Raw genomic sequence first — 27,934 nt, 5'->3', positions numbered from 1 at the left:
AAATTGGGAAATTATTTCTAATGTTTTTTTCCTCAGTGCTAGGGATTGAACCTAGGGTCTCCTGCATGCTAGGCAAGTGTTCTACCACTGAGCTATACCCCAGCCTAGCTCTAATCTCTCAAACTACATACTCTCATGTATCAAATATTCACTGTGAACTAAGTTCTGTGCTAAGCACCCTTTATATGTATTATCCCATGTAACAATTACTGGGCCCTGGGCAGGGATCATCATTTCCCTTGTTTTCCTACCATGGCAACAGGCTGCATCTAGGCCATAGAAGTAGTAAGTGCTGGAAGCCTAACTTAAGCCCTGGCTCATCTGATGTCAAAGCCTCTTAGCTTGAGTTCTTCACTCAAGCTCCTGGTTCTCATTCTGTGCTCTGAGATGGATTCTGCCCACCTCAAGGCCAATTTTGAAAGATGTGCTTCCCACACAAACTGCATGTAGATCAGTGTTCTCCATTAAGACTCTCAAAACCTGCCTCTGAAAGTTTCTGATAGGAAAGGCATCACCCAGAATGATAGCAGTTCTTTGAGCACCTACTCTGTGACCTGCACTGGAAGTTTATTAACTTAAAAGAATCCATACACTGCTGGGAGAAACGATTAAAACTCTATCTTAAACTCACATACACTGATGATGGGAATATTAAATTGTGTAGCCATTTCCAAAACCAGTTTGACAGTCCCTCCAAGTATTTTCTTTGTTGTTTCAGTGCTAGGGATTGAACCCCGGTCCTTGTGCATGCTAGGCAAGTATTCTACCAATGAGCTACACCCGCAGTCCTCAAAATATTAAAAGACTGAGTTAGCATATGACCTAGCAACTCCACTCCTAGGTGCATACTAGAAAATTGAACATTTGTTCATATTAAGAAATTTTAAACGAATATTTATAACAACATTGCTCATAATATTCATAAGATAGAAACAATAGTCAGCCGCAGTGGCACAAGCAGCATTCCAGGAACTTGGGAGGGTGAGGCAGGAGGATTGAAAGCTGGAGGCCAGCCTCCACAATTTAACTTGAGCCTTAGCAACTTAGCAAGACCCTGTGTAAAAATAATATATAAAAAGAGTAGTTCAGTAAAGCACCCCTGAGTTCAATCCTCAGTACAAAAAAAAAAAAAAGCAAAACCAAACACAAAACCTCCAAATCCCCACAAATGTCCATAAATTGAAAAATACACAAATATGGTGTATCTATACAATAGAATAATATTTGGCAATAAAAGGGACAACCTAAAATGAAGATGAACTTTGAAATCATGATGCCAAGTTAAAGAAGCCAGTTAGAAGACACTAGGTGAATTACATGGTGTGGTATGTGAATTATATCTCCATTAAGTTGGTTTGAAAACTGTATTTTATGAATTAAAAGACAAAGCATAGATATGGTAGTTACACTGTTTGACATTACATAGCTAGTGGCACACACCTGTAATCTCAAGGACTCAGGAGGCTGAGGCAGGAGGATGGCAAGTAGGAGGCCAACCTGGGAAATTTAGCAACACCCTGCCTCAAAACTTAAAAAGGGTTGGGGATGTAGCTCTGTGGTAAACTGCCTTTGGCTTCCATCTCCAGTCCCAGGGGTGGGTGGGTGGGGGGAAGAGTACAGTTACTACATAGAGCTTGTTCAAGACAAAGTAATGCATTTACTAATAGTAGCCTATAGCAACTTTTTATTTTTCATTACTAGGAATTGAATCCAGGACTTCCCACAGGCTAGGCAAGCATTTTACCTCTGAGCTACTTCTCTAGCCCTTAATTCTTTGCCTTTTACCCTCTTTAATAAATATTCTTCATGCAGTGTCTGTTGCTCTTTTCACATAGCAGAATGTAAGCACCAGGAAGGCTGAGATTTGATGTGTTTGCCTCTGTATCCCCAGCCCCTAGTTCAGTGCCTGGCACAATGGACTGAGTCAGTAATGGTACAAAGAATAAAAGACAGTTTAGATGCTTAAATGAGGGAAGATGAAGATTTCTCACTTGGGTGCTGGTGACAAGAGACGGAAACAGAATGGGTAGGGAGACATCAAATGTAGGATATGACCCAGTTTGAGTTATCCAAGGCATGTGGGGGTGTTACCTAGGTGAGGTTTGACATACAGGGGAAGAAAAGATTTCATTTAGAATTCCACACTCAAATGGCTATGGGGTCAGGAGATAGCCTGGATAGTGATGGTGGTCTGCTCCAAGACAAGAGTGGACAGTGGCAATCTGGAGAGATCACACTCCATCTCAAAGAACCACCAAGAGAAAGCAGATCCATTCCCCTGTCAATAGATTTTCAGATTTTTCAGAAGCTGAAAACAAAGACTTCCATGTAAAAACCTGCTTACAAGCCATACCCCACCTTCTGGTCACCTGTTTCTGAATTCTGTAGGGGAAATCTTGGGTAATTTTGGTGGTGGTGGTAGAGAATAATAGATACATCTTCACTAAGGAAATGGTATACTTGGAACAAGCCTACCCATTTAATTCTAGGGGCTTGAAGAGCCAGTCTAGATAACAAGTATCTACTAAACTGGGCTAAGAACTACTTAATAGACTAATGCCAAATGCAAAATAGAAGTTGCCCAATAGTATGTTTCATAGATCAGTCCCATTTTCTAAAATACTGTAAGCATATAATTTAAAAAATGCCTATAATGTTAACCTTGATAATTAACAGTGGTCATCTCTGACAGGTGGGGGTGATAGGACACTTTCTCTATGTGTTTGTTTGAACTGCTTTACAGTGACCGTGTACTGCTTACCAAAAACCAACAGTTTTGTAAAAATTATAGATCTTAAGACACTAACATTACTATGCACATAGATACATGTGCAGGTACACAGGAACCTGAGTAATAGACAAGAAATGATTAACTGTGGCTACCATGGGGAAGGAGTGGATTTGAGAAAGGCTGGCATCAGGTAAAGAGGAAACTTGATCTTTTGTTCAATGTCTCTATATAGTTTCAATCTTAAGTGAATTCCTAGGTTGTAGAAAAGTAATGCAAAAACTTCATTGTCCAACACTAACCCACCCACCCATCCAGAACCTGAACAACTCCCCCAGGTGGGGGGGTATCTGTCAGGAGATGGCCAGTATTGATCTCATCCCTCCCTTACAGCAAGAACAAGTCCAACCCCCACCAAGCAACCCATACAGACTGAAAGAGGAGTCAGGGGGCCTCATTGTAACACTCATTTTTATATAAATATCCGCAAGTCATGTTACAGAATAAGCCCCACCTGGGGAAAAAGTCAACGTTATGGTTTTGTTAAAGTGAGCCCTGCCTTAGGTCGGGCCCCAGCCTGGAGGCGCCTCTGCTTTGGGAAGGCTGGGGCTGCTGCCATGAGGCTGCTGAAGAAGCTGCCTGTGTCGCCCACCCCTGGGCCAACCCCCTTCTTTGGTGTGTGGTACATGGTGACCTTCTCTGCCCCCCCCTCCAGCCTGGGGCAGGGTTCTGGAGAACAGGGTTCTGTGGAGCAGGGCCCAGGAGTCCTGGGGGCACTTGGAAACTGGGAAAGAGAGGGACTGAGCCATTAAGAGGTGGAGTCTGGGCTTAGAGGTTGAGCCTTTCGGAGCTGGGGGCACAGAGTTAACAGGAATAAGTTGGGGGAAACCTGGGCTGTCAGCCAAGCAGGAAGGATTTTATCCTTCCCTCCAGCCTAGGTCCCTAGGTCCATTCCCCTGTTGGTCCACCTCCTGCTAGACCCCACATTCCCAGGGACATGCCCTGGGTTCCTGCCTGTCCCCTCCGGGCTCTCCCCTACAAATCCCCCTTCCCCCACAGAGAGGCCAGAGGCTAGGAACACAGCACCAGTCTGAGGATTTAATTAACCAGGAAGGGGACTGTTGGGAGGGGCACCCCTGTAAAAATGTACAAAAGGTCTGGGGGGCTATGCGGGAAGGGGTAATATGTACATGGAACCCCCTTTCCTTTGGCCCCTCCTCTCCCAGCCCTAGAAGGGCATGAGGACTTGGGTGGTAGGTGAAGGGGAGGGGGGGCACTTTGGCCTCTGGCTTATGAGCCCTTGGGGAGGCAGGTCAAGGGCCTAGAGGCCCTTAAAGGGGGCAATGGTGCACCTCAGGAGGTCTGAGCCATGACCTCTGAAATGACCCCCAAACTCATGTACACACATACCTCGCTCTAGAGGCTTGTGACCTCTACCCTCCCAGTGACCCCACACTCCATGATACTTAACCTCATGGGGGTTGGGGATTCTGTTCCCAGGTCCATGACCTCAGAAATGGCCATGAGGTCACGACCATTGCCCTCCAGCCCTGGCTTAAAACCTCAGCCCTAGGACCTTTTCAAAAGGAAAGGGTGGGGAGATAGAGCTTTGCCCCTGCCCCTCCCCCCCCTCACCTGTCAGCCCGGGCTGGGCCAGGGGCTCTAGGTGGGGAACTGGGCCGGGGAGCGGGCACGAGCGGAGGTGGTGCCCCCAAAAGGGCTCCTGGTGGAGTTTTGCTGAGAAGGTGAGGGGTTCCTGGAGCCGCAGCAGGTGGTGGTGGTGGTGCCAAGCGGCTATATAGCAGGGGATGAGCAGGCTCTAGACCATAGAGGCGGGCAGCAGCCACCGCCCCTGGTCCAGTCAGCTCCTCACCCGCCTCATAGAAGCGGGGTGGCCTAGCAAGGCGTGGGGGCCCTGCCAACCAGGTTGACTCCAGGAAGCTCGCACAGCGCTCTGGTGGACTGGGGCCCAGAAAAGGGGGTGGCCGCGGCCTCTCGAACAGCAGGTGAAGGCCCTGTGGCCCAGTGGCTGCAGCGGCAGCAGCAGCAGCGGCGGCGGCGGCGGCAGCGGCTGCAGCAGCAGCAGCCTCTTCCTTCCGCTCTTCCTTTACCCGCACAGATTCCTTGGCTGGCCGGGCCCCTTCCTCACCAGCCCGGGCCTTGGGAGTAGCAGGAGAAACGCGGAGCTGGGGCCGAGAGAAGGGGAGGTCCCTGGTGGGGGGCAGGCGTAGAGGAAGAGAATGAAGGTATCCACAGAGGCCAAGAGACTGGGGGGCGGGGGAGCAGCAGCGGGGCTGGGGAGGCAGACCTGTCCTTCTCCTCCTTGGTGATAGAGGACTCCCTCCGCTCCACAGGCCGCTCCTTGTCTGAGCCTGGTGTCCGGGCGGCCTCAGGGGGCCGGACCCAGGCAGGAAAGGCCAGAGGACTGCGGTGTAGGCGGCCCCATGGGTCTGGGGGGGAAGCGAAGGCTGGTGGGGCCCCTGGGCTTTCTTTCTGGGCAAAGACGGCGCCGGAGTCTGGGCAGAGGGTGAAGTAGATAGAAAGTGACATGGGCCAGCAGGGGAGGCCCCATGCAGGCATCCCCTCAAGCCCTGCCTGGTCAAGCAACCTCAGTGATGCAGCCCCACCCACCCCACCCACCCTACCCAGCACTCACTGAATGTGGGGCTGCCCAGGCCTCCAAAGGCCCCGTTGGAGAGGGCAGCCAAGGAGGCGAAGCTTGTGGGACGCCCAAAAGGATCTGTGGGAGAAAAGGGGGATGGTCAGAGCATGGGGTAGCCAACTCTGAGCAGGTGTGAAGAACTGGCAGGGAAGAGGCAGGTCAGCAAGCTGGCCAGAGCCCTTAAGTTGCTTGTTTTAGCCACCATGTGCTGAGCATTTCCATGGTCCAGGCAAAGCACTGAACTTTGACATGAATCATGTCACTTAGCCTTACAACAAGCCCCATGAGGCAGTTTGGATCATTCTCACTTTTAAGATGAAACAGGCTCAGAGAGGTGAAATGACTTGCCAACGGTCATCTAGTTGTGAGTGAAACCATCAACCTGGGGTCTCTCTGACACCAGAGGTCAAACTCTTCTCCCTTTCCCTTATACCACCTTAGCAGATCTCACCTCTGCAGCAAGCTATTCCCCTGCAGACTTCTCCCCACCTGACATGCAGAGCCGTTCCCAGCCTGACCCTTAATTTCATGCGTATCACACAGCCATCAGAACAACTAGCCTATCCTCCCATGGGAACCTCACAGTTTCCCCAGCCAGGAATGCCTCTATGCCAACAGGCTCAAAGCCTTCTTGTTCCCCCACACCCAGGTAATCTCTCCCACAAAGCCTCCAAGTTCCTTAGGAGTCAGGGTCATGCTCTCCTCTGGGCCTACACAGCCTCCCTCCTCCACCCTCCTCTCCCAGGTGGCACGCTACCACCTACCACTGGCTACTTTAGAGATAGGGGTCTGAGCTGGCAGAAGCTGAGAATCACCCTGGCCTTTCCTACCCCTTCCACAGATAAGAAAATCACAGTTTAGAGCAGGTAGTAGAGAAACTTGCCCAAGATCACAAAGCAAATGGAACCAGGTCTACCCCATTCTAACTGCCTCGAGACTAATTTCCATCCCCAGCTCAAGAATACTTGGAAGTCGGAGACAAGGCCTGGGTTGCCCAACATGCCCTTGGCTCTTACCAATGTGGGTGCTGGGGCTCAGGAAGGGTCCGTGGGCCCCGGGAGCTGCCGTGAAAGGGTTGGCTGCAGCGTGGACGGCACCTGGGCAGAGAGGTGGGAGACTCTGATGAGGCTAAGTGGGTGCAAAGTGGGCCTCAGCTATAGATGGGAAACTTCAGGCCCTGAGAGGGCTGGCCAGACTCACCAGTCGCAGTGAAGAGGGAGGCCGGGTGGGAGAGCTCCTGCCCAGGGGGCAGGGCCCCATAGGGACCCGGAAGGCAGGGCAGGAGGTCGTTCCGAAAGTCAAGCTTGTGGGATTCACCCTGTGTGGGACACCGGGAGAGGGGCAGTGAGTGAGGAGCCACTTTGTGTCTTTTTTTCTGTGTCTCCCACCCTTATCTCCCCTCCAAGGGCTGGCTGGCACTAAGAGGGGACTTGGGTGTTAGCCCCTGCCTCTCTCAGAACCTTCTCTGACCATCCTTGTATTTAGCCAGAGAACACAGGTGCTAATTGCTCAGTAGTGACAGGATAGGAGAGAATGTTTCTGGTCAAGATTCTGCTGTACTTTGTTGAAAGTAGATGCCCATAGCTCAGGCCACCCCTGACTCTCAGATCCACTCCCCAGCCCTCCAGCCCCAGTACCTTCATCTTTTCCTGGTGTCTCAGGATCATGTAAGCCACGCGTACGTGCATGGCACACCACTTCCCTGGTTTCTGCCGCCCCAGGATGACCAAAGGCAAAGGGAAGGAAAGAATGTTCACTCATCACCCACTCCAAGCCTGGTCCTGGGCCCAGCCTTGCCACACAACATCCCCACTCATCATCCCTAAAATTGAGGGATGACTAGGTTCATTTTAAAGCCTAGGAAACTGAGGCTCAGAGAGAGAAACTGTCTTGCCCAAGGTCCCATGGCCAGTTACATCTGAGCTCAGGTCTGCAACTTCGAAGACCTTCACTTTCTACTGTTTCTTATCTGGCTGCCTCCACGTTTTAAGCTTCTCACTCTTTCCCGAATAGGACCCACCCACTCAGCCAAACAAGCTGACACACCAGCCCCCAGCCTCATGCAGCCTGAGGTCTTCACCAAACTCACCCTCAAAGGTGGCCGGAAATGGTCGGGGATCTGGGGATGGCAAAGGAGAGATTGGAGGCGATTCAGACCTGTTTACTGACCTGAGTGTCTCATCTCCATTGTACCCACTCACCCCCAGATACTTCCCTGAGATTCTATGCCTCTAACCTTTCCAGCCTTTGTCAAAACTCCTTTCCCATCTCTCCCACTCCAGGCATCTCTTCTCCAGCACCAAGTTCTGAACCTGGCCCCAGGGAGGTGCCCTTTTAGGCCACGTAGGGGGTGGCCTGAGCAGGAGGACAGATTTCTCAATCAGATAAGCTATCCTATTAACAGCTTTATGTAATGGGGGTCTGTTTAAGATTTATTTAGATTAAGACACCCTTTAAGAAGTTGATAAACATCTGGACTAGTCTATCCTTTAAGAAACACATTCTATACTTTTCACAATGTTCCCAGAGCCATGGGTCTAAGCCTGCTACAAATGCCAAGGGGAAGAGACCGCTCTGGCTCCCCCAGCCACTTCACAAAGAGGAAGCTTATCTTAACTGTTTTATGGACAGGGCTTCCTGGTATGATGTCATTTGGGAAAAAATTAAAAAGTTCTGTGACTTAAATTTGAAAACCCCTACAAAAATCACTGTCCTTGGGCTGGGGTGTAGTTCAACAGTACAATACAATACATGGGTGAAGCCCTGGGCTTGATCCCCAAGCACCACAAAAAACAAAACCAAAGAACAAAATAGTGTCCTGGTAATTATCTTATTCCTAGGACAATCTCAAGAAATTCCTATTCCTCATGTCTGGGAATTCCTGGTGTTTATATAAATCCTCTTTCCTTAAACACCCAAGAACACCCCGATCATGTATTAAAGAGAAAAAGCCAGTGGTTCACTCTTAAGACAACCCTGCTCTCCCGTCAACACACGTTCTAGCTCCCCCAGGACCTGCCCTGGCCCCCCTCACCTGTGTCCCCTTCTGGGGGAGCCCGCTCGGCACTGGCCCCAGTCGTGGTGGCAGCTCAGGGTTCGTGCTCTGGGAAAGGGGAGTGGAGGGATCAGACTGGAGAGCTGGCACCAAGCATACAAGGAGTCTAGAACCAAGCTGGGGTATGGGACAGCAAAGGAGCATGGCTGTGCAAAAACCTGGGTCCAGAAGGGAGGGCAGGAGTCTAGGCATGGTTTTGGGAAGTGGGAAAAAGGTATGTGGATCCAGGGAGTCTAGGTTTGTAAAGGACAGAAGGTGGCAACAGTGTCTAGATTGGGAGCTCACCTTGGGCTGGAAGGCCCCCTGCAGGGAGCCAAAGGAGACAGCCGGCGGGAGGCCCGGAGGTAGCCCGGGCACTGCGGGAGGGAAGGCCGTGTACGGCTGTGGAGAGAAGGGGACTAGTCCAAGCAGGGAGTGGAGGTGCAGCCCAGGTCTGGTCTGCCCATCAGTCCTCTGGCCTCCACCCTAAACCCTCCAGGAAGATTTCCCAGGTTCAAGACTCTTGCTTTTGGGGCTGGAGACTGGACCTGAACAGTCAGGGCCACACGTAGTGATGCATTCATGCCCACACCACACACACACACACACATACATACACACACACACACACACTCACATTATGTCGGAAAAGGCCTTCCATCTTTCCTGGGTATTTCTCAAACTAGGGAAGAGAAGGGAAGAGTAAGCTGCCAGCCAGGGACCCAGGGCCTTCCCCTGGAAGCCGCACCCTCCCACCAGGTCTCTGAGCTTCATCGACTGGCCCAATGAGGAGCTCACCATGTGGGGGCCGTGGGGTGGCAGCAGGCCCGGGGGATAAGGGGTGAAGTGCTGGTGGGTGTGCTGGTGGGTGTGCTGGTGCTGGTGGTTGTGCTGGTGGAACTGGAAGGCCAGGGGCCGGGCCGAGCCCCCTGCCCCCACCACCTCAGGGCCACCCTGGGCATTCAGGTAGCGAGAGTTCAGGTCCTGGCCGATCAGGTCCTGCTCTGTGGGAGGGGAGGGGTAGAAGGCTTTAACTTCTGTGGCCACCAAGTCAGCCTCCTTGGGCCCAAGTGACTGGCCTTCCCTCTGGCCTTGAGCCAGTCCCTCCTCAAGCCCTGCTGTCTGCTGAGGCCCAGATGCCCCAAAGCCAATTGGGCCCGAACATGGGGCCATGGCCCTCCCACCCCCCGGCCAGGACCCCAAACTCACCAGAAAGGGCGTTAGCGGCTGAGGCCCCAGGGTGCCCTGGCACCTGCAGCAGGGGTGGGGGAGGGGGCAGGGTGGGGCCAGGGGAGAACAAGGAGGGGTGGTGGGGTGGTGGGGGGGCCCGCAGCCCATGGGGGGGAAAGCCGTGGGTGGACAAAGGCAGGGGCAGTGAGGGCGTCGGGGGCCGGTGGGTGAGCTGCGCGGACGAGGAGGAGGCAGATGAGGAGGAAGAGGACGAAGAGGATGATGAGGGGGGAGGCTGAGCCACGGGAGGGGCCGGGGCCTTGGGGGGCGGCCGTGAAGAGCTGGGGAGAGAAGTGGGGAGATGAGTGAGGGGGTTGGGAGGTGCCAGCTCTGACGGGAGGGGGTCAGAAGCCTGGGTGATACCGTGACCCTGGTTCTCCAACACAGAAGATGGCAGAACCCGGCCCCCAGGAACTCCCCCAGGGAACCCATCCTCAGACTGAGGTGCCTCCCACTCCCGACAACCCCATCTTCTCCTTCTCTACGTCTCTTCTTCCACAGAGCTGCCACTGCCATATCCAGCCATATGACTTTCCCTTTTCTGACTCAACTACAGCACAAAACAGATCACTCATTTTGACGCTTAATTACAATAGGCCACCTGGGTTCCCACCCTAACATAGTGGAAGCAGCACCATGTTGGCCTGTCCTGGGATTCAGGAGAGCTGAATTCTAGGCCCATCTTGCCATGAACACCCTGGGTGACCTTGAGCAAGTCACTGCCCCTCTCTGAGCCTTAGTTTTCTCAATAATAACAACAATGATAATGATGATGACAACAACATTTATAGCATCAATAACAAGAACGTCAATAATTCTTACCCTTTGGTGAGCACCTACTGCAGGCCAAGTGCTGGCACCTGCTTTATAAGCTAATACAAGTCTCCAAACATTTCACACCACCTTCCCAAAGTGTTGCCACAGCCATGCAACCATCTGTACTACACCACTTACTTCTTTCTATAGCTTAACTTTCTGTTTTAACCTCACCCTAAGCAATACCATGTGAAATCAAGGATTTGAGGTATTTTGCTAAAGCACATAACAGCTATAATGACTATTTCATAGTTTACTCAGGTTAAGATCTGTCATCATTCCACATCCCCACTTATGAGTGTACACACTTTGGGAAACACTGCATTCACTCAGAATCAACAGCTTTAGGATAAAGGTACCATTATTATTTCATTTCCCAGAAAAAAAGGAAATTGAGGCTCAGAGGGGTTAAATGACTTGTCAAAAATCACACAGCCAATAAGCGGCAGAGCAATAATTTCAATTCAGGTCTGACTGACACCAAAGCCAGCACTCTTTATCATCATGTCAGCATTTCCCAAAGTATGTTCCAAAGAACACACTATTCCTAGCAGATATGTCTTATGAAAAGTTCTCACCAGTAAAAAAAAAAAAAAAAAAAAAAAAAAAAAAAAATTGGGTAACAGATCAAACTGGATTACCCTGCACATAAATATATAAAGGTCTCATATAAGTCCTGCAGTAATCTCTTTAAAATTTACTTCACCGAGTGTCTTCAGCGTCAGAATCCTTTTTCAAGTCACACCCACAGGTATCATCCTATGTCCCAGTTACAGAGTGCCAAGGGTTGGCGCCAAAATATCCATGCCTATCCAAGATCACAGCAAACCCTTGGACTACTCACCTGCCAGTGCTGAGGTCCAGGCTGCTGCCATAGGGAGAAGTGCGGAGGCCGAAGGGCGAGACCCGAAGCTGCAGCTGGGGTTGGGGTGGGGGTGGCAGACTGGGGGTGGCCGGCAAGGGTGCTGGGGGTGAGACAGGAGGCCGAGGGGCTGGTGGAGGCGGTGGTTCCTTTGGGGGGAAAGGCACTAGCAGCGGGTCGGGCCCTGGGGGCTGCTCCTGGCTCCGCTCCAGGCCCGACACTTTAGGGACCACGGAGAGTTTTGCTTCACAGTTCCCATTGAAGGCGCCGTGGGGGCCCGAGGCTGTGAGGGCAGGATGGCAGACATGCTTAGTAGAGGCTCATGCTCACCCCGACCTCCCTCCCTTGCTTCCATCCCACCCTTGTACCAACCTTTGCTGGTTGAGACAGTAAAGGATGGGTCAAGGTCATCATCGGAGACCTAGGGAAGAAGTAGAAGGAGAGAATTAAGTTGTAGGTGGTCCAGGCCTCCACCTAGGAAATGACAACAGCCTCTGGAGACTGCCAGAAACAGGTGATAATAGCAAGTTTACTCCATCAGCTTAGCTGAGATCCACTGTATTGTGGGTACTAGGGGGCCTAAGCTTGGAGAAAGAAGTAAATTGCTGAGCCTGAGAATCTGCTAGGCAAGGAGAACTGAATCAAGGCAGTACTGAAGTGTCAGAAAAACAGGAAATCAAAGCAAAAATGTCAGATATCACTACTGCTGGCCCCCAGGACAACCTGATTTATAGATTGTTTGGTCCACTACCATTAGCAAAAATCTTTTAACCGCGAAGATTTTCAAACCTGGAGACTCCTCATTAAGAACCCAGACTCAGGTTTTCTTGTCCCCATTCTCATGTGGCAATAGTTTGCTAGAAATGGATAGTGGCCATCCCTTAAAATGGACAACAACTCCCTGTACCACAGTTCCTGTCCAGTCAACTTTTGAAGGAAAACAAGGCATACATCAGGAAATGCACATTTCACTACTTTTAGGAGTAGTTACACAGTTGTGTACAGTACTACCTGCCAGGACATGTTGCTACACGTCAAGCAAATCAACTCTAATCGTAAACTAAAATACCTCTAAAAAAGAAGTTCCTACACTGTTTACAATGGTTTAGTGTCCTTATTGCCATGATAAACATCTCGGCTCAGACTCTCATCCATGAAACTCAAATTGTAAGAGGTGACTAATGGCCAGTGGGAAAGACCACCTGTGTTCCAGTCATTCTGAATGTCCATGAACCAGTGGTAGCTCCAAGAGGTTTAGAAAGAATGGCTCACCAAGACATGGACCTTCTTTTTCTGGTTAGCTGGCCACTTGCCCTCCCAAGTCCCCCATTTTTCTCCCAAAAGACCAATCCAGGCTCAACCTAACCCATGTTCCCCACTCAAGATGAGGCTGTCTGCTGCATGTAGGCCTTTAAGCTGCAGTCCATCTTCCAAGCTGGGGACTCTGCCTGCCCAGCAAGTTCTAACTCCACTCACCCTCTCATCCAGATCACTTTCCGCATCACACTGGGGAGAAGGAAAAGAGAATGGTGTCAGGATAGGGAAGAGAAATGAGGCCCAAGGGGTGGGGGGAGGAGCCAGGACAGGTAGATAGCACTTACTATGTATCCAGCTTCCAGAGAGTGACGGGAGAAGGCCTGAGAAAGACCAGAGTCCAGAGGTAAGGGAGGCTGACTGGCCAGGCAACTGGATAAAGTCTCAACTCCCGGCAAGGCATTCAAGGTCTCTCATGATCTATTTTCAACCTCTTTTTGTAGCTGCTTCTCTGGCTAGTGCCCATCCCCATTCTCCTGTCATTTTCTAAATACACCAGGTTCTTACATTTATGCATGTTGACCCCAAACAACTTTTCTCCATTTCTCCTCTTAGCAAACTTCTGACTACTTCAGGGCCTGACTAAGTCATCCTAGGGGGCTTTCCCTAACCACAACCCTCCTCCCATCCCCCAGACAGAAAGAGTGGTTTCCTCATGTGGGTTTCTGCAGCATCTCTTCCATACCTCTTCCAGATCTGGCCTTGTATAGCTTTTCTCAAGCTTAATTCTAGGTATTTAATTGCCGACGCTTTTCCTTCCTACCACCACCTCAAGGGTCCACATGTAATTTATGATTCAAACAAGTTCCTTTGATTTGTCTCTTAAAATTATCAATGCATCTGAAACCAATGTAGAACCAAACAAAAGCAGGTGAGTCTGACTGTAGACAAATCTTGGGTCAGACCTGGATAGGGGGAAGCTGGGGGTTCAAATCTGCTGTACCCTTTCCTCTTTGCCCTTAGAGTCTGAGGTTAGTGTTTAGGATGCACTGCTGACAGAAAACCAATCAATGTTAAAGACACTCTACCCAAAGAGTGTTAAAGGATGGGGATCTGGGACACCTCACCTCTTTCCTTCTCCGCTTATTGGGCCATTTGCGGGCCCGATCCCCAGGGGGCCGGCCAGGCTCCCGATCAGAGCTGTCCCCTGGCTCTCCAGTGGCCCCACTGGAGCCCCCCCTCTTCCGTTTCCCAGAATGCTTCAGCCGATGTTCTAGTCGCTCTGGGGGCTGAAGAGATGCATCCTTCTGTGGAGGAGGAGGTGGGACTGAAGTAGATAGAAAAAGAAAACCTCCCCACTTCTCTAGGGGTGACCAGGCCGCCAAAGTGCCTCTCAGGCCCAGTAACCTGGTTGGTCCCTGGAGACTAGCTCTACCTCCTCCCACCCAGGGTGGGGCAGAGCCTGGCCAGAGGAGCCGGTTGCTCTGGTTTGGGGTGCCAGCATTCCCCCCTCAACCCCACCCACTCCAGGCACTGTACCCTTCTCTCTTCCCTCTGAAACCCCCAAAGGTCCCCAACCCCAAAAGGCCCCACCTGCAAGGCCTCGAGGCTGGCGAAGCTAGCGATGGCGAAGCCATCGATCAAGTCCTCCTCCTCTTCTTCCTCCTCCTCAGGCTCCTCCTCGGCTTCCCCGTCGTCTGCGCCCCCCTCCTCCTCCTCCTCTTCCTCCTCCCCGCGGCTTCCCGAGCCGGCGGGCCGCTTCCGAGCTCGGGGTCGCGGGGGCCGAGGCCTAGGACGGGGCCGCCGCCGTCTCGGGCCTCCGGGCCGTTCTCCAGACGAAGCTGACGACCAGGGCCTGGTGGGCGGCGGCGGTGACGACGAGGACGAAGAACCGCGCGGGGCGGCTAACAAGGCCCGGGGCGCGTCGCCGCCTGGACCTCGGCGGCGCCGCTGCTCTCGGTCTCGGTCTCGGCGCGAGCAGCGCCTCCGTCGCCGCTCCCCCTCAGCTGCCCAGCCCGGGCCCGGGGCCGCGGCCGTCTCCATGGTGACGGCCCTCAGCGCCGCATCCGGAGGCGGCGGGGCCTGAAGCGGCCTGTCGGCAGGCCCGGGGTCGCAGGCTCGGCGCTGGCGGCTGCACAGGGACGAGAGGGCCACGGCTTCCCCTTTAAAGCAGGATCTGCTGGCCCCGAGCTTGCCCCAAGGCCAAGGCCCCGAGAGCCGGCGCCGCCCCCGGGGCGACAAGCCCGAGGGCCCCCCCTGTGGGGCCGACTGGGCCGAGAAGGCGAAACGAGTGGCCGTCCCTTTAAGGTGAGGCCTTAAGTTGTCCAGCCCCCGGCCCCTTTAAGACGACCCAACACTGTCCGGCTGGCCTACTGCGGTGGCCGCCCCCTGCCAGGGGTCGAGGCAAGTCTCCCCGAGGAAGAGGAAGGGCCGCCCCTTTAAAAGGGGCCGAAAGCTCGACCCGAAACGCAGACCTCCCCTTTAAAAGTGTCTTAAGTCCTCCGGCTAAAAGAGGCCACCCCTTTAAGGAGTCCAGGGTCCTTCACACAGCCGGCCCTCCCTTTAAGGGATCAGGAGTTTGTTTCTAGTCCTCCACAAACGGCCACTTCCCCTTTAAGCTGAATTTAAAGGACTTCTTGCGTAGGAGGAGGTAAGGGTGGGAAATCCCACTCGCCCCAATTCTTCCAACAGCACAATTCTCAATTTGTCAGCTTCTGTTCGACGTTTCCCCTTTAAGGCTGGCGTTGGAGTCTGCCGAGTTCGGTGGCCACCCCTTTAAGGAGATTTAAAGGGGCCTCCTCCAGGCCCTGCTCCTCCAGCCTCCGCCTCCGGTCGCCATGAAAGGTGCGAGGGGGGGCGGGGCCGCGGGGCCAGCCCTCCAAAGTCCCGGATGTGAGGCACCGGTGACGGGTAGAGCTTCTCTGTCCGCCGACATAAAAGTCTCTTCCTCCTTTCCTCAGTCTCTGTCTGATTTGTGCCTTAGGAAATCCGGAACGGCCGTTGGGGAGCCAGGGAACTCCAGCGCACTCTCCCGTTGTCTCCTTTGGAGTCTTGGGCCTCTTCTCCGCCAGGACTTCCCTACCCCTCCTCCCTCTTCCTCCTCAGCCTACGCCTCCTTCCTCTCTCTGCCTCCTCCCACTCCCCGCCCCCTTCCCCTCACCCCCCACGGGCTCAGTAGTTGATAGGTTGGTAAGAATACGTCAGAGCGAAGGGCGGAGTTAAATTCCGGGGATAGGTAATATGTAACCGCCCTCAAATCTTGGATTGGGTTACGTCAAATTAGCTCCGCCCTTCCTCGAGTCTTGTGACTCGACTGGTTAGAAGTAGGTGTTTGGGGCGGTCCCATAGGTGGCCCCGCCTCTTCCTGCTCTTCGTTTATTGGACGCTTTCTGACGGCGTCAAGGATAGGAGTTGAGATGCCGTGCCCGAGTTTAGAGGGCAGTTGGCCGCTGGGCGGCGCGTGGCTGAGGAAGGTGCGGTTCGACAACCAGTTACGTCGCGTCTGCCTTTCCGCCGCTTGGCGTTTAGCGCATGCGCATGGTGATGCCACCTCTGTCAGGTCTCTAGTGGGATCGCTCAAGCGGCGTGGGGTGGTCCCAGTATGCCGCTTGCTTTGCTAGTGTTAGATTTGCGAGATCGAGATTCTGTCCAGTTACTTTTCGGCTCAAGAATGCTGGTCTGTGTTCTCTGAGCGCTAACAAAAAACACTTTGCACTTGTGTGCCGTGCACTTTCTCATATGTTAACTCATTTGGTTATTCGCCCATTTTACAGAAGGCGAGGGGAACTGAAGTACAGACAGCTGGGAATCCCTGTTCCAGAATCTGTCCTCTGGCCACTGCTCCGTGCAGTCTCTAAATTATGAGTGCCACTCTGACCGTTTTCCTAGTCTTTTTTGGGGGGACCAGGTGTGGTGGCATACCTCTGTAATCCCAGCCCCTGGAGAGACTGAGGCAGAAAGATTTCAAGTTCAAAGCCAGCCTCAGCAGTTTACAGAGGCCCTAAGCAACTCAGCGAGACCCTGTCTCTAAATAAAATATAAAAAAGAGTTGGGGATGTGGCTCAATGGTTAAGCATCTCTGGGCTCAATTCCTGATGCCCCTTTCCCCCCAAAAAAGCCTAGTCCTTTGGGGGAGCCAACATAGAAATATCAGTCAGTACTGTCAGTCTATCAGTCTCAAACTCAGAGACACAAAAGAATCAGAAACATATCGAAAACTTTACTAGAAATATAGAGAAAAAAATATAAGTGCCTTAGAGGTTCCCCTCCCTCCAGATGGATGGACAAACAAGAGTTTCTAGGGTTGATGGGGGTGCTCCCCATCTATTTCTCCTCCTCCAGGAATAAGGCATCTAGCTCCTCCAGCCGTTGCTGCAGCAGGGGTCCCACATCTGGGCTGGGTACCAGGTTGGGAGTAAGGCTCCTGCTAGCTGCTGCCCGGACCCCACGGGATGGCCGCCGGGATCGGGGAAGACTGCTGTCCCGAAATTCTACAGCCCGCCGGAGCTTCCTTGAGCTGGTGAGAATCAGAGTCCCGTTGCGCTCCCGGGGTTCCTCAAAGATGGTCTCAAAGGTCCTGGACCAGATAGGGAGAGGAGCTATTTACCAACAGGCCATTGGTTCTGGCCTTCCTCTACCACCCTCAAGCTTTCAAAGTTCCTCACCTCCTGGTTGTGGGTGATTGATAATTCTTGTTGGTATAAATTTCTTCCAAGCTGAACTCCTTCTTGTTTAACCTGGGAGCAAAGAGCAGAGGCCACTGAGAAACCTTGGGCCAGTGGGGCCTGAAGAAGGGCTAGGTAAGGCCTGGTCTGTATTTCAGTTTCTGGATCATGCCAGGGCCAGGAGTGCTGTGTGAGGCAGACAGGAAGTTCTAAGCACAAACCATGTCCATGCCAAACTTTCTCCTCCAGGCGGGACTGTGCTCCCTGAGAGGAGACAAAGCCATACTTCAGGGGACATAAGCCTCCACCTGCTGGACCAAGGCAGCTCCCTGCCTAGTGAATCTCTCACCTGACCGGTCGAGGCAGGCCCATTGGTGTAAGGTTTATTTGAGGACGGACTGGTGTCTTGCGTATTCTGAATCCAGAAACTTTTCCCATAGTCTGCAAAAATGGTGTAGGTAGTTAAAGAGTGGCTTCCTTGAAGTACAGACAGCTGGGAATCCATTTGTCTCCTCCCTCTTAGCTGTAATCCTACCTTGGTCTCAGGGTCTGAAAGCACCTGGTCTTTTGAGGATCTTGGTTCCTTCCCCTTGGTTGAGCCCAATCTGCAGAGAAGGTCAAGGCTCAGGAACAAACAAGATTCACAGCAATATCCCCATCTCCTGCCCACTGAATACTTAAGGAAGCTGGACCCAGACTGTGGCCAGGGCTTCAAGGGTTTATTGAGTGCACTACCTGGGTTCTTCTGGTTCGGAGAAGGAGGAGGTGGATGCACTGGACGAGCAAGATGTGGTGAGAGAAGGGGAGGCAACCATTCCTCCAAGAGGGAAGACCTCTTTCCGGAGACAGGGCCGAGGAGGTGGTGGGGCTCGGGCCATCTCCCCACCACCCACAGTGTGCCGCCGGGGCCTGGACCAGCTTGTTTGGGGTGGAACAGGGGGCCAGGTGCAAGTACCTGGGCCAGGGGGCCCCAGATCAGGGCAGGAGTGGCTTCGGCCCAGAGAAAGCTTAGGGAGAGGTGCTGGGGTATTATGGTCCTGAGCCCGCCACTGGCGGATGGGGGGCCGGGGACTAACAGATGTAATGCCCTCAGCCCGGGACTGCTCAGCCTCTGAGATGGCAATCTTCAACTCCAGCTTCATGGGAGATGATGGGGGTGGGGCCCGCGGGGTCTTGTTGGGCGTGAGGAAGATGTCAGCGAAACTCTCCAGCTTGGAGCGGACGGAACGGAAGAGGGGGGCCAAGCCCCAGGGACTGAGGCGGGGGCGTAAAAGACTGGATGGTGGTGGGGTCGATGGGGGCTCCAGAGCAGGATCTGGGGCTAAGGAAAGGAGAGGGTCACAGGTAGGCATTCCTTAGCTGTGGGTGTCTAAGCCCCAACTTAGTAGCCTTGGCCTCTGTCTCAAACAATAATCTTTATCTACAGAGGAATAAACCCACTCCTAAAAATTAAGTCCTACAATTGGGAGTTAAACCTCAAAGCCTCTAAATTCCATTTTCATGCACTATGTTCCACTATGGGAGGACCCCACCCCCCACCTCTGCACCTGATAGTTCCAGAAATCTTAGTTCCCAGTCTCAACCCTCATCCTTACCTGGTGGTGGGCTCCCTGGTGGGTCTGCAGTAAGGGTGGACGGCTGGAATGGAGGTTCTAGGTCCTCAGATGCAGGCATTAGCTGGTGAACCTTTGCCATGGGCTCAACTCTGAGGTTAAGGGGCAAGGTAAAGGTTTCAGGTGAAGGCTTCCAAGTCTAAATCTCACCTAAGCCACCACCTCCCCTGTCCTTTGTTTTTTGTGGGTTTTTATTTTTTTTTTTTTGGAGGGGGATACTGGGAATTAAACCTGGGACACTCTATTACTGAACTATATATCCCCAATCCTTTTTATTTATTTTTTTACTTATTTATTTTATTTTTTGGTACCAGGGATTAAACTCAGGGGTGCTTAACCACTGGGACACATCCCCAGACACTTTTATTTTTTATTTTGAGACAAGGTCTCACTAAGTTGCTTAAGGCCTTGCTAAATTGCTGAGGCTGGCTTTGAACTTGCAATTCTCCTGCCTCAGTCTCTAGGAAAAGCTTGTGCATAGCACCCCTGTCTCTTAGAGGTGCTACAAGGAAGACTGAAAAATAAATCCTGATGTCCCTAGCTCTGGCTACCGGGATGATCCCTTCCCCAGCCCCTCTCACCTTTGTGATGGGATGGCGAAGGTGGGGTTCTCATCCACGAAGTCCTGGATATAAACAAGGGATATATGTGGAGAAGCAGGGAAGCTGCCTTTGGCTTCCTTAGTTCCCTATGCCCTGGCTCTTTCAGTCCCCAGCTACCTGCTTGGGTTCACACTTAAGACTTTCGTATAATTTTTGCTCAGGTACTGTATGCTATCTAAAATGCTGTGATTCTTGCCCTGAGAGAAATTTACCCCAGAGTCAGTCATCTTATTTCTCTTTTATAACCCTGCTGGAATGCCCCAGCTAAACCCCTATCATCCTTCCCCAAGTTCTATACCTCAGCTGGGAGTCTGGGACCAGCAATGTCTTCTAGCATCACCACCAGAGTAGGTTGGGGGCCCCGGCCCACCTTTGGTGAAGGGCTCTCCTCTGGGATGGGGGTTGTCCTTGATCGTTGCCTCAGGGTAGAAGAGGGCCTATGGATTCGACTCAAGGGTTCTCGGCACAAATGCAGGGGGTCAGGAGGCCTGGAAAGGGAACCAAAAACTCAGTGGGCTCAGCTGTGTCCCCAGCTGATTCCCCATCCGCCATGCTCACCTGGCCTGTGAAGGCCACTTGATCTTTTGGGGTGGTGAGGCACGTGACTGGCTGCAGACAGAATCTTGAAGATTGCTGTGTTGCTGTGGAATAGAGTTCTTCTCTTGAGGGACCAGGGGGACCTAGAAGAGAGAGAGGTGTCAAGAGCAAGAGAGGGGGGCTGGGGATGTGGCTCAAGCGGTAGCGCGCTCGCCTGGCATGCGTGCGGCCCGGGTTCGATCCTCAGCACCACATACCAACAAAGATGTGTCCACCAAAAACTAAAATAAATAAATAAATGTATATTTAAAAAAAAAAAAAAAAGAGCAAGAGAGGTTGGACTGAACAGTGTCTCCCTTAGCCTAATAGTTCCCTTAGCCTCAAGGTGACAAAGATCATGGCTAGAATTCACTCAAATCCCCAAAGAAGAGGGGAGCTGGTCTGAATTAAGGGCCAGAATTAGAGATCTTGAACTGCAGGTGGGGAATGTGGGTAATCTCAACAGGCTGTTTGGAGAAATGAAAGAGAGTGATCTTGGGTGGGTCAATACCTTATTTTGGGTATCAGTTTTTCTCATTTGTGCAATGGAGCCAAGGACCCCAGAAGCTTCCCCAAGGAAAAAAAGCAGAAGGGTTTCTCATATTTGAAAGTTGTAGGAATGTGGTTCCAGCCACAGGGGTTGGGAGGTGAGGAAAGTGTGAGCACTGGAAACCCTGCTCACTTCTAGGTTGAAGGGAGAACTATGCAGAATTGTAGCATTAGGGAGGGTGCTGGGGCCATAGACATGAGAATGAGGTGTTTGTATATTTTTAAGGACTCTAGTCTGACTTTGGTACTGAGGAGTGATGTGAGGGGAAAAGAGGGCCTTTCAGTTCAGGGGGCTCACCATGTGGGCAGCCATAACATCTTCCAGCACCACGGCAAGGACCCTCCGAGAGGCCTTTTCCAGGGGCGAAGGGGCTCCCACGGGCTGCAGCCTTGGCCGTTTTGGGCTCCTGGCTTCCCATAATGATCGAGCTAGAGGCTGACGGCACAGCCGGCTAGATGAGCTGGAGGGTAAAAGAAGCAGAGGACGGTCGCCTGAAACTGTCGTTGGCTCTGTAGTTTCCCGGTACAGCCGCCAGGACCCCCGTCTCCCGGGCTCAAGACAGGCGGGCGGGGTGCGCTCTCACCTGGAGTCCCCAGGCAAGTCCATGGGGGAAGCGGCGGCTCCGGGGGGTCCCTGGGGGATGCCAGGCTGCGGCCTGGGGTAAGGGGGGGAGCAGGGGAGCGGGGAGTGAGGGCCAGCCCCACCCTCGGGCCTCCGCCCTTCATGGTCCTCCCGCAGCTCCCGGTAACCCAGACTGGAGCCCTGGGGCGCTGAAGGGCGCCCCCGGCTGGCAGGCCGGGGCGGGTGTAATCCCGCTGCCGCCGCCTTGATCAGCGGTTCACTCTTGCCCTGCCTGGCACCTGCCGCGAGATTCTGGGTTACAGAGGCCCCAGTTCTCTCAGGGTCCTAATCTCCCAGGGCCTTTGTCCCTGAAGATTCTGCCCTGAGATTCCCCGGGATCCACTGGGATCCCGGTCCTGGGAAGCTTCGTTTCCGCTGCATGCTTCAGTGATCCTCCTCCCTTCTCGGCGAGCAGCCGAGGATTCCAAAGCAATACTCCACACACTGACGGTCCTCCCTCCCACCAGATCCCCAAGACCGGATTTCTACAGAAAGAATCCTACAGCGCGGTTCTTCCAATCAGACGCCGCACGGCGCTCCTCCTCCCGCTGTGAGCTTTAGCTCTGCAAAGCTCCACTCCGGCGGGGGCAGCCCGAGCTTTGGCATCACAGAACTCACTCTGGATCCCGGGGGATCTACTGTCAAGCAGATACCCTCTTCGCTCCAACCCCGGAGGTTCCGCCCACAGACACCATCCCACCCACACCTCCTACCCTGCCCGTATCCCCTCCCAGCGTTCTACCCAGCCCGGGACCAGATGGTTCAAACGCTCCCTATCCCGCCCCCCCTCCTGCCCGCTCTGCAGCCTCTCCTTGCCCTCCCCCGCGCGCCGCTCACCGCCGCCTCCCGCGGATCCCCGGTCTTCGATAGCTCCCACCTCCGACTCCTTTAAAACCAGCCTTACCCAACGCTGCCCAACCGCCAGGGGCCTTCTTCTCGGAGTCTCCGGGCACCGCCCAATCGCCGGTCCCCGTCTTCCGGGGTGGTAAGAAACTAAGTGAAGCCGCCTGGTGGCCATCATCCCTAGGGGCAAGAAGCCAAATTGGGCAGCACCGCCATTATAGTTGAGGGCAAATATCGTAGTCCGGGTTGAACCTTAGTGGACGCGACAGCGTCATCTTTTCGAAGGCGAGTTAGTAGCTAAATACCATGCCAGATTTCATGACATGCTGAGGCAACCATAGTGAAGCTAGGGTACCTCCACGTTTTTTAAGGGCATCTTCCGGTTCTTTAGCTCTTAGGCCAATGAGCGTCGACCGACTGCTAACGATTTGTGAAATTCCCAACGTCCTAGAGAGGCCTCATCTGAGTCTGATTTGCGACACAACCCGGGGTTCTTCCACCAGATTCTCACCGCACAGGATCTGAGTTTGGGAGGGAGTGGCGGGGGTCCTGAGTTCAAACACCGGAGGTCAAAGACCAGAGCAGGTGCAGCCTCGGACTTCTTTGTTGCACGGTGTCCTGGAGAAATTGGGCCGAGCCGAAGTTGGGAGGAGGTTGGGCATGTTGATCTTCATTTCGTCTGAGTTTTGTATGCTTCTTCCCGGAGGAATGGAGGTGTCCGCTAACCGCAGAAAGGGCTCACCATTGAGGCTCCATTGCAGGAGGCCATAAATCCACCTTAGCTTGCTTGGTGGGGCCGGTTCAGCTTCCCTCTTTGTTCGGGACTCCCAGGAGCCACTATCATGAGGAGCCTGACTGATGCAGACCGTAAATACTCAGGGTTCAGGGATGGGATCTCGAAGCTTGGAGAAACTGCATCATGGGTTTTTAGCAGGAGCCAGACTGTTGGTGGGGAAAAAGTGAGCATATACCGTCTTCTCGCACTGTGAAGGCGCCCTCAGCACCTAATCCAGAAGAACTATTCCCTGTTCCAAAGCAAACCTTGTTTTCTTAATTAAATAAGAGAGCCTGAAGCCTAGTGTCCTGGGTTTAAGATCAAGGTGCAGAGGCACCTCTCGGTCTAGAATAATTTTCTTTCGGGAGATTGAGTGATGAAAGTATTGAAACAATGATATGGAAAGAACAGAATTGGTAATCAGCAGCGTGGAACATAAAGATTCTCCAACTCCGTCCCCAAGGACTCTCTTCAAGATAAAAGTGCTCTCAGGATTACAATGTCTCTTTGTGATTGGAGATCGGCTGGGTCTCTGGAAATCCTTTATGAGATTTCTGGTGTGAGTAGGCAACAGGTCTTCCAGCTAGAGGGATTTTCTCTCCTCCTGGATCCATTTGGCCATGTGGTGCCTAAAGATATTCCCTGGAGGTATGGTGAGTGCCTAGGCCTAGAGTGTCCTGAGTTTAAACACACAGGTCCTTTCTAGGCCCCAGGGCAGGAAAAGCCTTCAAGAGCAGAGCAAACAATCTGATTTTTGATTCTCTAAGTTGCCAGAAGTCTCAACAACACTAAGGGTAAAGGAAGTAGCCTAAGGAAAAGGCCTGGAGGCTGAAAATTTGGTAGATAGGGCCCAATCCTGAGATCCTAACTTAGGGCATAGAGTTCATCAAATTGAAATCTAAGGTAGACTGTCCCAGCCCTCAGCCTAGGCTAGCAAGGGTGAGCACTCATAGCTTCACAAAATTGAACTCTGCCCTTTTTGTGACTCCTATTTCAACTACTCCTACCTAACCCACCATCTGGGTACATATTACAATATGTGACAAGTGTGTGCTGAATGGTTCACATAAACTCCAGTGGGGCTGCTGATGGGCTGTTAGTGCACTTTAGTTATCTTTCCTCAGAAACTGGTCCTCTGGATCTCCCATCTTAACTGTGTTTGGCCTTATATATAGGATAGGAACAATAAGCCCTATCATGCCCATCTCAAAATAGACTTGGAAGATGAAGAGCAAGAGAGAAGACACAAAGAGAAAAAAAGTGAAGCTGGGTATAATGGTACATGCCTATCATCCCAGTGGCCAGGGAGGCTGAGGCAGGAGGATTGCAAGTTCAAGACCAGCCTCAGCAACTTAGTGAGACCCTGTCTCAAAAAAATAAAAAGGACTGGGGATGTAACTCAGTGGTAGAGCAACCCTGGGTTCAATCCCTAGTACCTGCCCCCAAAAGAGGATGATAAAAGCTGCTGCTTCTTAGCCAAGTGCAGTGGTGCACAGCTATAATCCCAGCAATTTGGGAGGCCAAGTGAGGAGGATCACAAAGTTCAAGACCAATTTAGCAATTTAGTGAGACCCTGCCTTAAATTTAAAAATGCCTGGGAATGTAGCTATTAAGCTCTACCATCAGGTAGAGCACACCTGGGGTTCAATCCCCAGTACTGCAAACAACAAAAAGCTGCTTCTTTCTGCTCTGAGTGCCCTGCCCCTTTGGGTCCTCCAGCTAGCTGCTGAAGACCTTTCTGTTAAAACCCACTAGCCTGAGCTCCAAAACAGCCAGGGTAGAGTGGGTGGGGTTGTAGCTGCAAGGTATCAGAGATGGGTGAAATGGGTCAATTTTAGCCCTTTACCAGGAACCACACCTCAGAAATAATAGTAAGCCTTGGGTTTGGGTTGCTGCTCTGGTTTGCATTAATCCATTCAACAAAATTTCAAGACTTCCCAGGTACTATGTCCTCGGGGGAGACATGCCTAACCCCTGAGAGTTTGTATCCCTGCATTTATACCTCTATATACGAGATTGCCCTCAGTTCTGATGCTTCCAGCAACTTCAATCCTCTACTCTGAGGTACTCGATTTAGCCAGGTTCAAGCACATTCCTGCCCAATTTAAGTCCCCTGATGAACATTGAAGCTTCACTTCTGGGGGGTTTTTCTACTCTAGTCAGCTACTTCAGATTGTTATTATTATTTTTAATCTGAAAAATTTGGTCCTGCCTATGGTCCTCCTCCTCTTTCCCAGTGGAGAGAGCCACCTGTGGCCAGTTCCGTCCTTGTCCATCCCCTCTTTTTTTCTAGCAGGGGGATGGTAGACAGGGCTCAAGTTTGGAAAGCTGATGGTAAAACTAATGAAAATGTGGGGAGGGAAGGAGATTGGGAGGGTGGAGAGACAACAAAGAAGAGTGAAGGGAGCTGCCTATTAATATCTGAAACAGTAGTACATTATGATGCCTGGTTTTCAATTTATCCCCTCATCTCCAATTTTTTATTTGTTTATTTATTTAGGGCTGGTAATCAATCTCAGGGCCTCCCACATGCTAGGCAAGCACTCTACTACTGAGCTACACTCCCAGCCCTCAAATTCATTCTCCCCACCCCCTTGCTCTGTGAGAATGGATCTGGTCCATTGAAATATTTTTTCTCTGCTAGCTGGCATTGTGTTAAGGGTTGTCCATATACTGCTAGAAAAACATTGCAGCAAGAAAGGGAGTTGCTTCCTGGTTCCAGTGAACCTACTGGCAGGCTCCTGGGTTCTATCCCCCAGCCCCTGCATGGTGGTCAACAGCATCCAATGGCCAGCAGCTCACCCTAGTACCTTCTTGGATGGCTTTGTAGTGACTCCACTACAGAGTACCTCTGATGAGACATCTTCCCATGAATAGCCCTTCCTGGCAACCTAGAGGAAAGATTTCCAGCAGGTTCCACGAGAAGGGCACTCTAACCATTTCTGTGAGCTCTCCAGAAAGTTCTGGATCACCCCCAGGAAGGATGGAGTATTTTTCCTGGATGCTCTCAGTGTGAGGGACAGCAGCTGCTTCTTATATCTGCTGTTCTTGCAGTTTTTTAAATTGCTTATTATCTGTAGTGAATAGAATTTTGCCCCTCCCCAAAGATATGTTCAAGTCCTAACCCTCTCCCTCAGTTCCTATAAATGTGACTTTATTTGGAAATAAAGTCTTTGCAAATGTAGTTAAAATGAGATCATACTGGATTAGGATGGGCCCTAATCCAGTGACTGGTGTGTCATTAATAAGAAAAGGAACTTGGACACACACATAAAAAGGAGACTGTAATGTGAAGATACAAACATGAGGAGAAAATACCATATGACAGAGGTAGAGACTGAAGTGGTGCTTCTGATACAAGCCAAGGAATGCCAAAGATTGCCAACAAGACTACCAGCAACCTAGAAGAGGCAAAGGAAGACATTCTACCCAGGAAAATGATACAGAATTCAATCTTTCATTTCTTTAAATTACCTGTTATAATTGATCATTTTTGTATTAACTTTTCCTCATTTAAATTACCATATGGTTTCTCCTTCCTGATTGGACCAGACTTAACACATCAACAAATATACTAGCATCTTAGCATGAAATAAAGTAGAATATCTAAGCTAGGTAATGTGGTTGAATGCCCATAATTCCAGCTACTCGGGAGGCTGAGGCAGGAAGGTCAAAAATTCGAGGCCAGCCTCAGCAATTTAGCAAGATCCTGTCTCAAAAATTTAAAAAGGGATGGATACTGGGGATTGACCTAGAGCAAAATATATTCCATGCTTATATAATTATGTCAAAATGAACCCAAAAGTTATGTATAACTATAATGAACTAATAAATACGTGGCTCAGTGGTGGAACACCCCTGGGTTCAATCCCTAGGGCTAAAAAAAAAGGATGCATATAAATGTGTGTGTGTGTGTGTGTGTGTGTGTGTTACACAGTTGAACTGTTAACAGAAGAAAGAAGCAATAAAAAGAAAAATTGCCAGGCTCAGTGGCGCACACCTGTAATCCCAGCGGCTTGGGAGAATGAGACAGGAGAATCGCAAGTTCAAAGCCAGCTTCAGCAACCACAAGGCACTAAGCAACTCAGTGAGACTCTGTCTCTAAATAAAATACAAAATAGGGCTGTGGATGTGGCTCGGTAGTCCAGTGCCCCTGAGTTCAATCCCTGGTACCAAAAAAAAAAATAATAATAATAATGCACACCGGTAATCCCATTGCCTCAGGAAGCTGATGCAGGAGGATCAAAGTTTTCGAACAGCCTCAACAAGTTTGTGAGACTCTAAGCAATTGAGCAAGACCCTTTATCAAAACAAACAAACAAAAAACGTGGAGGGTGGGGGTCGGTGCTAGGGATGTAGCTCAGTGGTAAAGTTCTCCTGAGTTCAATCACTGGAACACAACAAAAACAAAAAAAAAGATAAATGACAAAATAAAAATATAATCCTAAAGGACAAATAAAGAGAAGTTTTTTTATTTTATTTATATCTATCCAGGTATGGTGGTACATGCCTTTAATCCCAGCAACTCAGGAAGCTAAGGAAGGATTATGCAAGTCTGAGGCCAATCTGGGTAATTTAGTAAGTAAAACACAAACAAGAAAACATTCTCATAAATTCACAAAACAACTCCTAGGGGGTGACTCTGCCCATGTTGACATCCACTGGTTTAGGGCCACTGATTTAAAGCTCTAGTTTCAGCCAGGCCCAGGGCACATACCTGTAATCCCAGCAACTCAGGAAGCTGACACAGAGGATCACAAATTTGAGGGTAGCCTCAGTAATTTAGCAAGGCCTTCAGCAACTTAGACCCTAAAATAAAATAGCTGGGCCCAGTGGCACACACCTGTAATCCTAGCGGCTCTGGAGGCTGAGTGAGGCAGGAGAATCATGAGTTCAAAGCCAGCCTCAGCAAAAGTGAGGTACTAAACAATTCAGTGAGACCCTGTCTCTAAATAAGATACAAAATAGAGCTGGGGATATGGCTCAGTGGTTGAGTGCCCCTGAGTTCAATCCCTGGTAACTGGAAAAAAAAGGGGGTGGGGTGGGGATATAGCTCAGTGGTAAAAAGCCCTCTGGGTTAAATCCTTATTATGAAAAAAAAAAA

The 27,934-nt window shown here is 51.3% G+C and overlaps 2 protein-coding genes across 3 annotated transcripts; both read right to left on the bottom strand.

Annotated features, from left to right (window-relative positions):
- Positions 1–3,202: 3,202 nt before the first annotated feature.
- Positions 3,203–15,710, bottom strand: Fbrs (fibrosin). 2 transcript variants are annotated; one of them, XM_026400409.2, is made up of 18 exons: positions 14,180–15,710; positions 13,714–13,893; positions 12,934–12,969; positions 12,809–12,838; positions 11,705–11,753; positions 11,315–11,615; positions 9,634–9,935; positions 9,223–9,428; positions 9,062–9,106; positions 8,731–8,826; positions 8,425–8,493; positions 7,480–7,509; positions 7,028–7,099; positions 6,591–6,708; positions 6,407–6,487; positions 5,385–5,468; positions 5,037–5,244; positions 3,203–4,939 (listed from the first exon to the last, which is right to left on the bottom strand). In XM_026400409.2, the coding sequence occupies exons 1-18, from the start codon at positions 14,627–14,629 to the stop codon at positions 4,360–4,362; spliced, it is 2,937 nt and encodes a 978-aa protein (XP_026256194.2). In that variant the 5' UTR covers positions 14,630–15,710; the 3' UTR covers positions 3,203–4,359. The 2 variants fall into 2 exon arrangements, with proteins under 2 accessions (XP_026256194.2, XP_026256195.2); XM_026400410.2 differs by having other exon boundaries at positions 5,037–5,178.
- A 1,075-nt stretch (positions 15,711–16,785) lies between these two features.
- On the bottom strand, positions 16,786–22,221 carry Prr14 (proline rich 14). The gene is given in 13 exon segments (XM_026400311.2): positions 16,786–16,915; positions 16,918–17,162; positions 17,251–17,322; positions 17,600–17,691; positions 17,786–17,855; positions 17,986–18,571; positions 18,846–18,955; positions 19,445–19,488; positions 19,764–19,953; positions 20,024–20,145; positions 20,889–21,051; positions 21,175–21,246; positions 22,050–22,221. Coding segments are annotated over 12 exon segments (1,749 nt in total). The 5' UTR covers positions 21,198–21,246; positions 22,050–22,221; the 3' UTR covers positions 16,786–16,883.
- Positions 22,222–27,934: the final 5,713 nt, after the last annotated feature.

The sequence above is a fragment of the Urocitellus parryii genome, chromosome 9 (genome assembly GCF_045843805.1).
Source record: "Urocitellus parryii isolate mUroPar1 chromosome 9, mUroPar1.hap1, whole genome shotgun sequence".
In the NCBI taxonomy this organism is placed as follows: Eukaryota; Metazoa; Chordata; class Mammalia; order Rodentia; family Sciuridae; genus Urocitellus; species Urocitellus parryii.
Note: the sequence above shows the minus strand (reverse complement) of the source record. Positions and strands in the feature narration are given on the sequence as shown.

Coding starts and splice junctions, on each gene's coding strand:
- Fbrs (XM_026400409.2), bottom strand. CDS start 14,629: ATGGAGACGGCCGCGGCCCCGGGCCCGGGCTGGGCAGCTGAGGGGGAG. Junction 11,754..12,808: donor AAAGTGATCTGGATGAGAGG/GTGAGTGGAGTT, acceptor CTTCTTCCCTAG/GTCTCCGATGATGACCTTGA. Junction 8,494..8,730: donor AGGGGGCCTTCCAGCCCAAG/GTGAGCTCCCAA, acceptor CCCCTTTCCCAG/AGCACGAACCCTGAGCTGCC.